A 15,624-nucleotide genomic window follows, 5' to 3' on the forward strand; every position below is an offset into this window, starting at 1 on the left:
TGCTCAGAATTTGAACTTTATTTCCCAAAGAAACTCATGGTACCAACCAGAAACCAAATGCTTCTTAGGATTAAGGTTAAGCATCTTCAGTTCAGAAACCAGTAAGTAGCCTCTAACACGCTTCCCCAAACCCAGTTCATAGGGAGTTGCAAGCCCAAGACCCTGTGATACACCAAACTCTTCCTACGAACATTTCCAACTTCCTTGACTGCAGCATTTCCAGTCATTCAAAACAAGATGATTAAGCCTGCTCTGAATTGCAGCATGTGGACTGCTTTTATTAATGTAATGAATTTAAATAAAACAATCATCATGCCCAATAATTTTAAATTATTTATGCTGCAAAACTAAATCAGTTCAGTGAAAAAAAGTGTTATCCAGATTAATGGTAGATTAATGCTTTCGAGAAACGCCTTTCTGAATTCAGATAATCAGATAAGGCATATTTGACAATGTGTCCATGAAGCAGTAATGTTTTGTGTTTTTTGCAAATTCGATCCGTAATGCAAACAACAAAAATGACTGGCCCAAGGATTTAATGTCAAACAAAAACAATAATTTTTCACACACGACCACTTGAGACAACGCTCTTTTGAAAAAAAAAAAGTGTTTTAAAAAATCCTTCCAGGATGTCACTTAGTGATGAGGAGAATTCATCTGGAAACTAGTCTCCTGAGTTCAAGAGACTTAATGCCTTCTCACAGAAACTATTTCATCTTTAGCACTCCTATTGCAAGTCTTAGTTTTAAAGAGTTTTGCAATAACCTCTGCAATAATTTATCTTGTATTCTCTACAGGGTTGTGGGTTTCCATGCACTATGGCATCAGGTCCTGAAAACATAAAGGGTTTTAGCTGTAGTAGAGCTAAAAACTCACTTGACTGCATCCTCGAGCAAATATGACACTGCAGTTATTTGAGACTCCTTGGGAGCTCAGTTTCCAAGGAATCCAGACTATTCCACCGATTAGAAACCACCACTACCTTGACACGGCTGACTGCCTCTTGTGCTTGCATCATGCGGATATTTTTGGAAGGGTTCCTTTCTGAAAGCAACTGGGTAGAACCCAGGTAATTGGCTGCAAAGATGATTCCATCAATGAGATCTTCAGGTTCACAGGGGCCTGGAACTAGAGACAGAGAGAGAAAGAAAGACAGAGAAAGAGAAAGAAAGACAGAGAGAGGGGAGGGAGAGAGACAGAAAGAGAAGGAGAATTACTTTCTTCCAAAAGAGGTATAATTACACTGAATATTTGTTTCTCACAAAGGAGATCTGCAGGGCAGCTAGAGTAACTATGTTATATTCAAAAGAGTTCACCAGAGTATTGCACCTTAGTGTAAAATGACTGGGAAAGCTAAGATTCTCACAAGTTCACAGGCTCTTATCCTCCTAGAAAAAGTGGCTAAATAACAAAATTATTTCTGGAATGGGAGCCAGGAGACCTTAGTTCCATCACCGGTGAGTGAAGGAAACATGGGTGAGAGACTCAATTTTTCTCTGTGTCAGGCTTCAAATTTTTCAAGTGGGATGGTTATGTCTGTACCTTCTGCCCACAATGAGATCTGGACACACAAGTGTGTTCCTTTTTCTATGGTATTTTTTAAACACTTACTATGTGCCAGGCACTGTACTAAGTATTGGGGTAGATATGAGATTATAATAATAATGATAATTATGGTATTGTTAAATGCTTCCTATATTCCAGGCACTGTTCTAAACGCTGGGGTAGATACCAGATAAGTGGGTTGGTTACAGTCCTTGTCCCACATAAGGCCCATAGTCTCAATCCCCATTTTACAGATGAGGGACCTGAGGCACAGAGAAGTGAAGTGACTTGCCCAATGTCACAGAACAGACAAGTGATAGAGCCTGGATTAGAACCCACGACCTTCTGACTCAGGCCCGTGCTCTAGCCACTAGGCCATGCTGCTTTTCAGGTTGGACTCCGTCCAAGTTCCATGCTGGGGCTCACGGTATTAATCTCCATTTTACAGATAAGGTAAATGAATCACAGAGAAGTTAAGTGACTTGCCCAAGGTCACACAGCAGAAAAGTGGAGGAGCCAGGATTAGAACTCAGGTGTGTCTGACTCCAAGGCTTTTGTTCTGTCCACTAGGCCAGGCTGCTTCAATTATTACAGGATAGGTGGTCAGGAGATCTGGGTTCTAATTCTAATCATGGCTCTGCCACTTAATTATGGTATTTGTTACATGCTTACTATGTGCCAAGCATTGTTCTAAGCTCTAGGGTACAGACAAGGTAATCAGGTTGTCCCACTTGAGGCTCACAGCCTTAATCCCCATTTTACAGATGAGGCAACTGAGGCACAGAGAAGTTAAGTGGCTTGCCCAAGGTCACACAGCAGACAAGTGGAGGAGCCGGGATTTGAACCCATGACCTCTGACTCCCAAGCCCAGGCTCTTTCCACTAAGCCACGGTGCAGTGTGATCTACAGCAAGTCACTTTACTTTCATTCATTCATTCAGTTGAATTTATTGAGCACTTACCATGTCCAGAGCACTGGACTAAGCGCTTGGGAGAGTACAATACAATAAACAGACACATTTGAGTTTACAATCCAGAGGGAGGGGAGACAGACATCAATACAAATAAATACATCACAGACATGTACATAAGTGCTGTGGGGCTGGAAGGGGGGAAAAACAAAGACAGCAAGTCAGGTCCATGTAGAAGGGAGGGGAAGAAAAGAAAAATGTTGGGGGGCTTAGTCTGGGAAGGCCTCTTGGAAGAAGAAATCCTCCTTCAATAAGGCTTTGAAGCAGGGGAGAGTAGTTGTCTGTCGGATTTGAGGAAGGAGGGCGTTCTGGGACAGAGGTAGGGTGTACGCCTGGGGTCGGCAGCAAGACAGGAGAGACCGAGGCACAGTGAGAAGTGAAGCACTCCTCTGTGCCTCACTTTCCTCCTCTGTAAAATGGAGATTTAAACATTCAAAATCTGTACTCCCTCCCCCTTAGAATGTGATCAGCAGGTAGGCTGATCTGATCATACTCTATCTACCTCAGCGCTCAGCACTGTGCTTGGCACAGAATAAACATTCAACAGACACAATTATTATTATAATACAGAACGAGTGAAACACGAAATTTTTTGGTACCAAAGTGTTACGCAAACCTGAGCATGTCACTGTCTAATTTATAATTATAAAAAAGCTATTATTGTCATTATCATCTGCTTTCCACCCTTTGACAGTGGGGGTCCCTCAAGCTTCAGTTCTGGGTCCCCTTCTATTCTCCCCCTAGACCCACTCCCTTGGAGAACTCAGTGGCTCCCACGCCTTCAACTACCATTTCTATGTGGATGATTCCCAAGTCTATTTCTCCAGCCCTGATCTCTCTTCTCCTTTGCATTCCTGCATTTCCTTTTCCCTTCAGGACAGCTCTGTTTCCATATCCCACTGACATCTCAAACTTAACAGGTCCAAAGTAAAACTCCTCCTCTTCCCACCCAAAACCCACCCTCTCATTCAATCATTCAATCTGATTTATTGAGCACTTAATGTGTGCAGAACACTCTACTAAGCACTTGGAAAGGTCAATTCAGCAGTAGAGAGGAGATCCCTGCCCACACTGGGCTTACAGTCTACGGGGGGGAGACAGAGAGCAAAACAAGTAAACAGGCATCAATATAAATAGAATTACATTGATATAAGGACAGTCCCTACCTTCCAAACTCTCTTAAAATCACATCTCCTCCAAGAAGCCTTCCTAGACTACGCCCTTTCTCCCCTATCCACCTCCCCCATGAATTAACTAACGCATTTCAATTCTCACTTCAGTCCCACATTACTTAATGTAAATACTCTTATACTACATTATTTCCCTCATATCAGACAGATAAAATTGCTCTCCCCTACTTCAGAGCCTTATTTAATGCACATCTCCTTCAAGAAGTCTCCTCTCCTCCCCTTTTACACTGCTCTTATTTGCTCCTTCATTCAGCCTCCCTCCCATCCACACAGCACATGTGTATATCTGCGATTAATTTATCTATTTATATTAACATCTCCCTCCCCCTCTAGACTGTAAGCTCAATGTGGGCAGGGAATGTGTCCGTTTGTTGTTATATTGTACTCTCCCAAGTGCTTAGTACAGTGCTTTGCACACAGTAAGCACTCAACAAATATGATTGAATTATTTCCTCAATCTGTAATTTATTTCAATGTCTGTCTCCCTTTCTGGATTATAAGATCCATGTGGGCAGGGATCTCCTCTTCCAACTGTTGTAATGTACTTTACTACTACTATTTACTACTACTACTACCAATAATAATAATAATAATAATAGCATATGCTAAACACTTGCCATGTGTCAAGCACTGTTTTAAGTCCTGGGGTAGATACAAGATAATCAGGTCTTGATAATCAAGATAATCAGAGTTCCTATCCCACATGGGGCTCATAGTCTAAGGGAAAATGGGAATTGAATCCTCTTTATACAGATGAGAAAACTGACACACAGAGAAGTTAATGACTTGCTCAAGGTCACTCAGCAGGGAAGTGACAGTGTGGGATTTGAACCCACATCTTCTGACACGCAGGCTCCTGCTTTTTCCACTAAACATGCTGCTTCCCAAGCACCTAATAACAGTGCTCTGCACACAGTAAGCAGCACATGAAGCAACAGGGCGTAGTTGATAGAGTGCTTGTCTGGGGGTCAGAAGGTCATGGGTTCTAATCCCGGATCTGCCACTTGTCTGCTGTGAGACCTTGGGCAAGTCACTTCACTTCTCTGAGCCTCAGTTACCTCATCTGTAAAAATGGGAATGAGACTGTGACCGCACCTGGGACAGGGACTGTGTCCATCCCAATTTGCTTGTATTCACCCTAGCGCTTAGTACAGTGCCTGGCACACAGCAAGCGCTTAACAAACACCATAATATAATTATTATTACTAGTAAGGACTCAATAAAGACCACTGATTAATTGATTGGGTGACAATCTAAGCAGAGGGGAGACAAGGCATTGATTCACTGAATCTCCATTTTACAGGTGAAGAAACCTGACAGGCCGAGATAAGTCAACTGACTTGCCCGAGTTCTCACAGCAGATGTGGCAGAATCAATCAATCAATCAATCGTATTTATTGAGTACTTACTGTGTGCAGAGCACTGTACTAAGCGCTTGGTAAGTACAAGTTGGCAACATATAGAGACAGTCCCTACCCAACCATGGGCTCACAGTCTAAAAGGGGGAGACGGGGAACAAAACCAAACATACTAACAAAATAAAATAAATAGAATAGATATGTACAAGTAAAATAAATAAATAAATGAATAGAGTAATAAATATGTACAAACATATATACATATAAACAGGTGCTGTGGGGAGGGAGGGAGGGAGTCAGAATTAGAACCCAGGTCCTTTGACACCAGGGTTCATGCTGCTTGGCCATGTTGCTATATTGTAAGCTCACTAAGGACAGGGAATGTCTGCCACATTGTTATACTCTCCTCAGCACTTAGTACAGTGCTCTGCAAACAGCAAGTGCTCAATAAATATGACTGACTGAATGTCTGTTTCTTAATACAATAAGAAAATAAGTCTAGTCCAGTTAATACTTAGGGAACAATTGAATGAAACAGTAGCACCTTCATTATATTAATATCTATTTTTTCCCAATGCCCGCTCTGGTGAAAGATATCACAAAAGGAAGGGATAAGGAGGCCACCAGAAACCTTTATCTGGTATTTCCTCCCTTAATAAGTGAGCATTTCCTGAGCAAAAACTCTTCATTGTTATTCTCTCTCACCTTTGATGCCTATTCTGTCTCAAATCCCCGGGTAGAATACAAGCCACTATGTTAGATTAGTTTGAACTCAGAGCTGTTTCAAGCACTCACGTGTGGCTAATAAAATGCTGGGCATCATTAAGAAGGGAAAAGAAAGTGTACCAAAATGCACAGTTCTGACATTATACTGCCCACATTACTCTCATATTTGGAATAGTATACACCTTTTTGGACCTCATAAAGCTAGGTAAGGTACAAGCCAGGGCGAAATAAACAGTGGGGTGAAGCAGTGAAAAGGCACACCGAAAAGATCAGAAGTCTGAGATGGGATAGAAGGTAGAGAGGGGACACGTCTGAAGTTTACTAAATCTTGGCAGGGAGGACATGGATAGAACACCAAATCCCACAGGACTGGTGCTAGGTGATTTTCACTGAAGCTCAAAGGAGGAAGATTCCAAGCAAACACAGCAAGCAGTAATAGTAGTAAAGATAGTAACAGTAGTATTAATTCATTCGATCATATTTATTGAGTGCTGACTGTGCAAAGCACTATACTAAGTGCTCTGGAGAGTACAATTTAACACTAAACAGACACATTCCCTGACCACAATGAGCTTACAGTCTACAAGGGGAGACCAACATTAATATACATAAATAGTAGTAGTAGTAGTAATAGTTTTATTAAGTACTTCCTATGTGCAGGGCATTGTACCAAGTGCTTGGAAAGTGTATGGTAATAATAATTATTACTAATTATGCTATTTTTTAGGTGCAGAGTGCCAAGCACTGTACTTAGCGCTGGGGTAGATACAGGTAATCAGGTTGGCCACGGTTCCTGTCTAACATGGGGCTCACAGTCTTAATCCCCATTTTACTGATGAGGGAACTGAGGCCGAGAGAACTGAAGTGACTCGCCCAAGGTCACACAGTAGACAAGTGGTGGAGCCAGGATTAGAACCCATGACCCTCTGCTTCCCAGGCCCGTGCTCTATCCACCACACCATGCTGCTTCTACAAGTGCATACATGGGGGAATAAGACACGGACCCTGTCCCTCGAGGGGTTTACAATTGAAGGTTTCATTTTCCTAATGTGCCCATCTCCAGTCCTCCCCACCGGTTTTGTGAGCCCCTTGAGGGACAAACTCAATGTCCAGTTCTCATCTGCATGCTCACTCCCAGCCTTTAGTACAGTGCTCTGCTCACGGTAAGCACTTAATAAAAACTGTTATTACAACTCTAGGTGAGGGATAGGACTGGAGACAGACATATCGGGAGCAATGAAACAAGATAAAAACAGCATAAGAGACAAAGAAACACACGGACACAGAGGGAGAGAGACACACACACACACACAGAGCACACAGAGTAAATAGGGAGCTATGGCTAGAGAAGTAGAATTTCAGGTTCCTCCTGAATCACAGTCCATGGTCCATCTGTATCCACAAGCTTTCTTGAGGTTAGGTGATCCTTCATGATGCACACTCAAGGACAAATTCACATATGAGAGGTACTTAATGGCTAACTAGAGGGAAGGATATGAATTTTAGAAGGTGATGATATTTGTTAAGCACTTACTATTTGCCAGGCACTGTTCTAAGCATTGGGGTAGATACAAGCTATTCAGGTTGGACACAGTCCCTGTCCCACATGGGGCCCAGAGTCTTAATCTCCATTTTACAGATGAGGTTACTGAGGCACAGAGAAGTCAAGTGACTTGCCCCGGGTCACACGGCAAAGTGGCGGAGCCAGGATTAATCAAGAAGTCACTTGTAGCTTCAAGGATCCTTTGGTGACACTGTAGGAAGCCATTCATTAGAATGGATGGGCTACTGGTCAATCAATCAATCAATCAATCGTATTTATTGAGCACTTACTGTGTGCAGAGCACTGTACTAAGCGCTTGGGAAGTACAAGTTGGCAACATATAGAGACGGTCCCTACCCAACAGTGGGCTCACAGTCTGGTCAGTGCTCTGCACACAGTAAGCACACAGTAAGCGCTCAATAAATATGATTGAATGAATGAAATAGCATAAAATTGCTGAGAGAAACAGTGCAAACTAGCAGACAGAGACAGGTCTGGGGGTCAGTGGGTTCTATTTTCCACTCTGTCACTTGTTTGCTATGTGACTTTGGGCAAGTCACTTAGCTTCTTCATCTGTAAAATGAGGTTAAATTACCTTTTCTTCCTCCCTCAGACTGAGAGCTCTATCTGGCCCATGGTCTGTGTTCAATCTCATTGGCTTGTGTTTAGCCCAGAGTTTAGCACTTATTATTAATAACATTGTTAGTGTTATTATTATTATTATTAAGTTCTGGGGTAGATACAAGATAATCAAGTTGGACACTATTTTTGTCCCACCCTGGGCTCATAGCATAAGAAGGAGGGAGTAGGTTCTTCCCTGCAGCCAGCCCCACAGCACTTATGTCCATATCGGTAATTTATTTATATTAATTATATCAATTATATTTATTTATATTAATTAAATTAATAATAATTAATTTATATTAATTATTTGTATTAATGTCCATCTGCCCCTCTAGGCTGTAAGTTCATTGTGGGCAGGGAATGCATCTGTTTATTGCATTGTACACTCCCAAGCTGTTAGTACAGTGCTCTGCGCAGATTAAGTGCTCAAGAAATATGACTGAATGAATAAATGAACCTACTCAGTGGACCTCTAGCTCATCTACCTAGCCACCAACCCCTTGCAAATGTCCTGCCTCAGGCCTAGAATGTCCTCCTCTTTTAAGTATGACAGACCATCATACACCCCACCTTCAAAATTTTATTAAAATCACATTTACTCTATGAATTCTTCCCCAGTTTCCTCTCCTTTCTGGGTCACCCTGGCATTTGGATTTGTACTCTTTATTCATCCATTCAATCATATTTATTGAGTGCTTACTGTGTGCAGAGCACTGTACTAAGCGCTTGGGAAGTACAAGTTGGCAACATATAGAGACAGTCCCTACCCAACAACGGCTCACAGTCTGGAAGGGGGAGACGGACAACAAAACAAAACATGTGGTCAGGTGTCAAGTCATCAGAATAAATAGAAGTAAAGCTAGATGCACATCATTAACAAAGTAAATAGAATAATAAATATGTACAAGTAAAATAAATAGAGTAATAAATCTGTACAAACATATATACAGGGGCTGTGGGGAGGGGAAGGAGGTAGAGCTGGGGGGATGGGGAGGAGGAGAGGAAAAAGGGGGCTCAGTCTGGGAAAGCACTTTAAGCATTTGATATTCAACCCACCCTCTGTATACAACTCTGATGTACATAGTCTTATTTTAATGTTTGTTTCCCCCTCCAGACTCTAAGCTCCTTGTGAGCAGGGAACATATCTGCCAACTCTGAGTGCTTAGTACAGTGCTCTGCACACAGTAAGCTAGTAAGCACTCCCAATAAATACAATTGATTGAGGAGGAAACAGCATTTTTTTGCAGCATTTGTTAAGCACTTACTAGGTGCCAGACACTATACTAAACGCTGGGGTGGATAATAATAATGATAATTGTGGTATTTGTTAAGTGCTTACTACGTGTCAAGCACTGTTGTAAGTGCTGGGGTAGATACAGGTCTATGTCCCTCATGGGGCTCACAATCTTGATCCCCATTTTATATATGAGGTAACTGAGGCACAGAGAAGTGAAGTGAGTTGCCCATGGTCACCCAGCAGGTAAGTGGCAGAGCCGGGATTAGAACGCAGGTCCTTCTGACTTTCAGGACCATATTCCATCTACTAGGCCACGTCGCTTCTCACTTTTGTAAGTACTTTATAAATACCATCGTCATGATTATAATGTAATTAACTACCATAGCCACCATCACCACTAGGCTGCTTAAAGGCAGAGACTGTGCCTTCCAACGTTATTGTACTCTCCCAAGCGCTTAGTATAGTGCATTTCAGACAGTAAGCACTCCATAAATACCACTGAGAGATTGACTGATAGCTATGAATGCTGGAAAAAGAGGCCAACTTGGTCATGAGGATGAGACAGCAAGTGTCCAAGGACAGGGGCATCAGTTGACATTCCCCTACCCAATCCCCTTTCTCCCACCATCTTTTCTACCTCTGCCATCCAGCTGGAATGAATCCGAGCAGTTAGAAAAGAAAATCATCTCGTAACCACCCCCCAGCTCTTAGCACGGTTCTTGATACCTAGTAAGCACTTAACAAATACCGTCATTATAATAAAGCAAATGCAGGGCAGAGGAGAAGTCTTCTTAAGGGAGAGAATAATGTCTACCAACTCTATTATACTGTAAGTGCTTAATACAGGGCTTTGCAGAGAGTAAGCACTAAATAAATTCCATTGATTGATCGGGAATGGGGATTTTGATACAAGAGCAGAGACCCCAGCACAGATATGGGACCGGAGTTCTCTGGGATATTATGTCTCTATGCTCTGTTCTGCACTTGGATTTGAATCATTAAGCACCTGATATTCTCCCCACCCTCTACTCCACAGCACTTACGTATATATCAATAATTTATTTATGTTCAGCAATGTTCTTCCCCTGTGGACTGTAAGCTCCTTGTAGGCAGGAAACATTGTCTATCAATGCTGTTCTATTTTACTCTCCCAAACCCATAGTAGAGCATTCTGCACAAAGTGCTCAATATTTACCATTGATTAATTGACTGATTCCAGCCCCCTAGACCATAAACTCATTGTGGGCAGGGAACATGCCTACCAACTCTGTTGTGTTGAACTCTCCCAAGTGCTTAGTAAAGTGTTCTGGGGACAGGAAATGCTCAAAAATTACCACTGATTGATACTATAGTCAGGCACCGTTCAGAACAAAGCAACTCTCATCTGGTGTTATCATAATTCATGTAAATTAAAACAATATACAGTTTAACAGATACTGTTGAAGTATCTGTTTTATTTTCCAAAATAGTTTGTGCTATTTGAAAAGTTTCTGAATTCTGTTTGGTTATTTGAAAACTTTCTGAATTCACTTATTAGCATTTAAAAAGCCTCTTGAAGGTACAGGGGAAAATGTCATGAATATGCGGATGTGCTCTAGGAGATAAAATTGTCTACAATTTAAACCTAAATCTCAGCAGCCCAATCACTGAGCATGTCCATTTCCTTTAGGAGCTATTCCGGAACATTGAAAAGGTTTCTCTGGGGTGTTATCATGCTTAAAGTCTATAATGATGCACTATCTTTACCTCCTTCAATGTTCTGTGCTTGTATCACTCATTCATTCATTGATTCAATTGTATTTATTGAGCGCTTACTGAGTGCAGATCACTGTACTAAGCGCTTGGGAAGTACAAATCGACTCACACACTAGACCTAAATTTCGGGAGCAATTATCAGCTACTTTACACCAACTCGAAGCTCATGCATTCAACGTTATTTAGTAAATTGGCTTAAATCAAGAAGCATATTTTACCAAGTTTTCAGAGATACTATGGAGGATATTAATTATTCCTGGGGAATTACATATGTGTGCCATATTTAGACACTCATGTGGCTACACTGAAAGTTACCACAGGTGTCAGAAATGGCAACCATGTTAGGCTGGCATGATTTATAAGCCAGAGGCCCCTTCAGTGCCAGTTGTCAGCTGTGTGACTTTGGGCAAGTAACTTAACTTCTCTGTGCCTCCGTTACCTCATCTGTAAAATGGGGATTAAGACTGTGAGCCCCCCGTGGGACAATCTGATCACCTTGTAACCTCTCCAGCACTTAGAACAGTGCTTTGCACATAGTAAGTGCTTAATAAATGTCATCATTATTGTTATTAGTGACCCACACTAAAGACAGGGTAGACATATCAGCACTTTCACTCAGAGGGGAAGGGATAAAGGGGGTTATGAAAGTCTGGCCAAGATCTGAATGGAAGCTCTATTAAAGCCCTGGTTAACATGACAGAAAGAGTTCCCAGAGAGAACAATGGCCAGCAACAAACATTTCATTGAAATTACAAGCTAAAAAGTGCCAAAGGAGATTTCATTCAGTAGCATTTATCGAGCACTTACTGTGTGCACAGCACCGTACTAATTGCTTGGGAAAGTACAATACAAACAATAAACAGTGACATTCCCTGCCCACAACGAGTTCACAGTCTAGAGTGGAGAAGACAGACAGAAATACAAATAAGTATGGACAGTCACTGCCTGAGATTTAAAACTACTTTCGGGAACAATTTATCTGGACTTCAGTTTTCTCATCTGTAAAATGGGGACAAAGGCCAATTGTTCCTATTCTTCTCCCCTTCCACAAGGGGAGGTGGGACAGTTGTTGAACAAGAGGGAGGGAAAAGCGAAGGGGAGCATTTCAGGGATAACAATAACAACAACAATTATGGTACTAAGCAGTGTTTTAACCACTGGTAGATACAAGGTAATCAGATGGGACATAGTCCCTATCCTTCATGGTACTCAGAGTCTAAGGATGAGACCATTACTGAGAATATGTGTGATATTTGCAAACTTAATAGGCTGGTGTGAGGATTACTACTAATTAGGAAGGATTTTATGAAGGACCTTGGAAGATTTGCACGTGAATGCAAAAAATGATTAATCCAATGCATTTACGAAAAACCATCTTCTTCAGACATCTGGCAATTTGAGCAAGATAAAATGCTGCAGATTTCCTCTCCTCTCCTCTTTGGAATCTCCCCTTCCCATATTCGATTTACAGGGAGGCCGAAGTCAAGGGAAGGGTAGGGAAGCATCAAATGTTGAAATTCGCCTCCTCCCCACTTTATTCTATTCCAAAGGTGAGGGAATGGAACCCGGAAGAGGCACAGAAAGAAAGTATAGTTCTCATCAAAATGAAAAGTCCCAGACTCACTAGTCACCAGAGACCTTTGCATGCAAAACGGCAGAAAATCCTGACCCATTAAGGGAACTTTTTCCAGTTCCAAGCTTTTAAGTCGCTGAGCATTCTAGAGGAGAGCTACAAAGAGAGCGCGCTGGAGAGTGATTTTTAATACTAGATGAACTCAACCGTTTGGGGAACTACTTAGCCAAGAACAAATGCAAGGCAGAGCACTCTTCCACAGACATAGACTCTTACTGGCGCCTCAAGGGGAAATTAAAGAGCTCTAAGTGGGGCCAAAGCGAACTCTGAAACATCCAACTCTAAACAGGATTCTCTGCACGCAGGCCATTCAAAATGACATTCGAATGTAGAGATATTTTTTTCTTCCCCCACAAAAAAAGTGGGAGAAAAATACAGTATGTACATTCGTAAGATCCCTTGGTTGGGTTTCAAATTCTGCCTTTTCATGTCTCCACTTTAGTCTTAGATGCCTTTGTCCTCTTCTCTGAATGCAACAAAATACATCTATGCTTCTTCCCGCTGAGGGAGACTTGATATGACCTTTCACCAATCCTCCTTTCTTTTACGGTCACTGGAGACAGTCACGCAGCCGTGAAAAGCCTGGCCAGTAATGAGTGAGGATGAAAGAGAAACAAAAACAAGGGGGAAGGAGAGGGTGTCTGTGTGTATGAGAGGGAGAGAGAGACAAAGAAAAAGACAGGGAGTGAGTGTGTGAAATAGAGAGGAAAGGGAGATCCATTCTCCCTTTCTCCCCGAGTTTATTTGGGGGGAGGTTGGTTTCTGATGAGAGCGGAAGGAAAGCCCTTTTCTGCAAACTATACGTCGGAGGGTTCCACATTAGAGATGCAGCATGGCTTGTGAGCCCGCTGTTGGGTAGGGACCGTCTCTATATGTTGCCAACTTGTACTTCCCAAGCGCTTAGTACAGTGCTCTGCACACAGTAAGCACTCAATAAATACAACTGAATGAATGAATGGAGCATGGGCCTAGAAGTCGGAAGACCTGGGTTATAATTCCAACTCCACCTCATGTCTGCTATGTGACCTTGGGGAAGTAATTTAACTTCCCTGTGCCTCAGTCATCTCATCTTTAAACTGGGGATTAAGAGTGTGAGCCCCATATGGGACAGAGGCTGTGTTCAACCTGATTATCTTGTAACTACCTCAAAGCCTGGATCATAGTAAGTGCTTAAAGCACCAATATTTTTCAGAGTCCCTCGAGAGGAAAAATGAATACCGCTCTCCATTTCATCAGGTGTCTTAGCCAACCGGTCAAAATTACTTATGTGGAAACTGAACGGCATTTTACGAACCATTGTCTAAATGTGTTGGGGGGGGGGTAGGGAGGAAGAGGTGATAGCACAGGTGGTTACCGAAATATCAGCTGAGCAAGTATGAAACTCACCCAACAAGGTCCTCTTCATCATGCCTGCACTCATGCTGTTGCCCCAAATATATCAATAATAATAATTATTATTATTATTTTGGTATTTGTTAAGTGCTTGCTATGTGCCAAGCACTGTTTTAAGTGCTGGGTAGAAAAAAGGTCATTAGATTGTCCCACACAGGGATCACAGTCTTAATCCCCATTTTCCAGATGAGGTAACTGAGGCACAGAGAAGTTAAGTGACTTGCCCAAAGTCACACAGCAGATAGTGGCGGAGCTGGGATTAGAACCCACAACCTCTGACTCCCAAACCCGGGCTCTTTCCACTGAGCCCACGCTGCTTCTCTAATTAAATGCTACTTTTCTTCCAGTTTGGAAAATCAGTGCTTAGAACAATTCAATTGGAAACCAATCATAAAGGCTGGAAGGGACATCCTCAGCCTACATAGGAAAGCGTCCTGTATCAAATTATCCACAATGAATGGATTTCTTGTATTTCCCAAGCGCTTAGTACAGTGCTCTGCACACAGTAAGCGCTCAATAAATACGATTGATTGATTTCTGGTCAGATATTCACTAATTTAATAGGGTCAGAGAGTCCCTGTCCCACTTAGGGCTCACAGTCTTAATCCCCATTTTACAAATGAGGTAACTGAGGCAGAGAGAAGTGACTTGCCCATGTCACAAGGCAGGCAAATGGCAGAGCCAGGCTCTCGAACCCAGGTCCTCTAACTCCCAGGCACATGCTCTTTCCATTAGGACATACTGCTTATTCATTCATTCATTCAATCATATTTATTGAGCGCTTACTGTGTGCAGAGCACTGTACTAAGCCCTTGGGAAGTACAAGTTGGAGACATATAGAGACGGTCCCTACCCAACAGTGGACTCACAGTCTATAATGATTGTGCCTCTGTGGAAAGTGAGAGACGAAAAGATAACAAGAGGCAGTAAGAAGGTCTTCTGCATTGTGATTGTTCCTTTCTGAACGCATAGTCATTTTTTTATTCCAGGGTTAGCTTGGTTTGGGAGTAATTCGGTATCTTAAAAGTATACTTGAAGGATCATCTGTGGAACTGAACTCCCTTGTCCTGGAAACTGACAGTTCAAAAAAAAAAAATAGCTCTTTGTTCACCACTTGAAGTAACCCAAAGTGTTAGCTGCTATTATCTGGAGAGTACGAAGAATAGACTGATCAAACGGAGGGGCAAAAATGAAGAAGTCTTATAAAACCACAGTGGAAGTTGCCTGAAAAGTTTATTCTGATGAGAACTCTTTGGCCTTTGTGTAATGCAAGAGACATCAAAATCTGTTCTAGAAAACACACCCACACCCAGCTTCAATAAACCTTCTGCCCGAACAGAATCCAACTTAATGAATCACTGCAGGATAAAAGCATCTGGGCCAAGCTAATACTTTCAAAGGGTGGAGAGGATGCTAGAACAATATTTTTTAAAAATGGTACTGGTAATGACAGTGGTATGGGAAGCAGCATGGCCAGCATCGGCTTGGGAGTCCGAGGTCATGGGTTCTAATCTCGACTCTGTCACTTGTCTGCTGCGTGACCTTGCGCAAGTCACTTAACTGCTCTGTGCCTTCACTTAACTGCTCTGTGCCTCAGTTACCTCATCTGTAAAATGGGGATTAACAGTGTGAGCCTCATGTGGGACAGGGA

The 15,624-nt window shown here is 42.2% G+C and overlaps 1 protein-coding gene across 6 annotated transcripts in view; it reads right to left on the reverse strand.

Annotated features, from left to right (window-relative positions):
- Positions 1–15,624, reverse strand: part of APBA2 (amyloid beta precursor protein binding family A member 2) — a 343,044-nt gene that overhangs the window by 94,857 nt on the left and 232,563 nt on the right. For all 6 annotated transcript variants that reach the window (XM_038747002.1, XM_038746997.1, XM_038747001.1 and 3 more), the window contains one exon: positions 983–1,128. In XM_038747002.1, coding sequence (XP_038602930.1) covers positions 983–1,128 — 146 coding nt within the window. The remainder of the gene's footprint in view (positions 1–982; positions 1,129–15,624) is intronic.

Source organism: Tachyglossus aculeatus, chromosome 5, assembly GCF_015852505.1.
Source record: "Tachyglossus aculeatus isolate mTacAcu1 chromosome 5, mTacAcu1.pri, whole genome shotgun sequence".
Classification (NCBI taxonomy): Eukaryota; Metazoa; Chordata; class Mammalia; order Monotremata; family Tachyglossidae; genus Tachyglossus; species Tachyglossus aculeatus.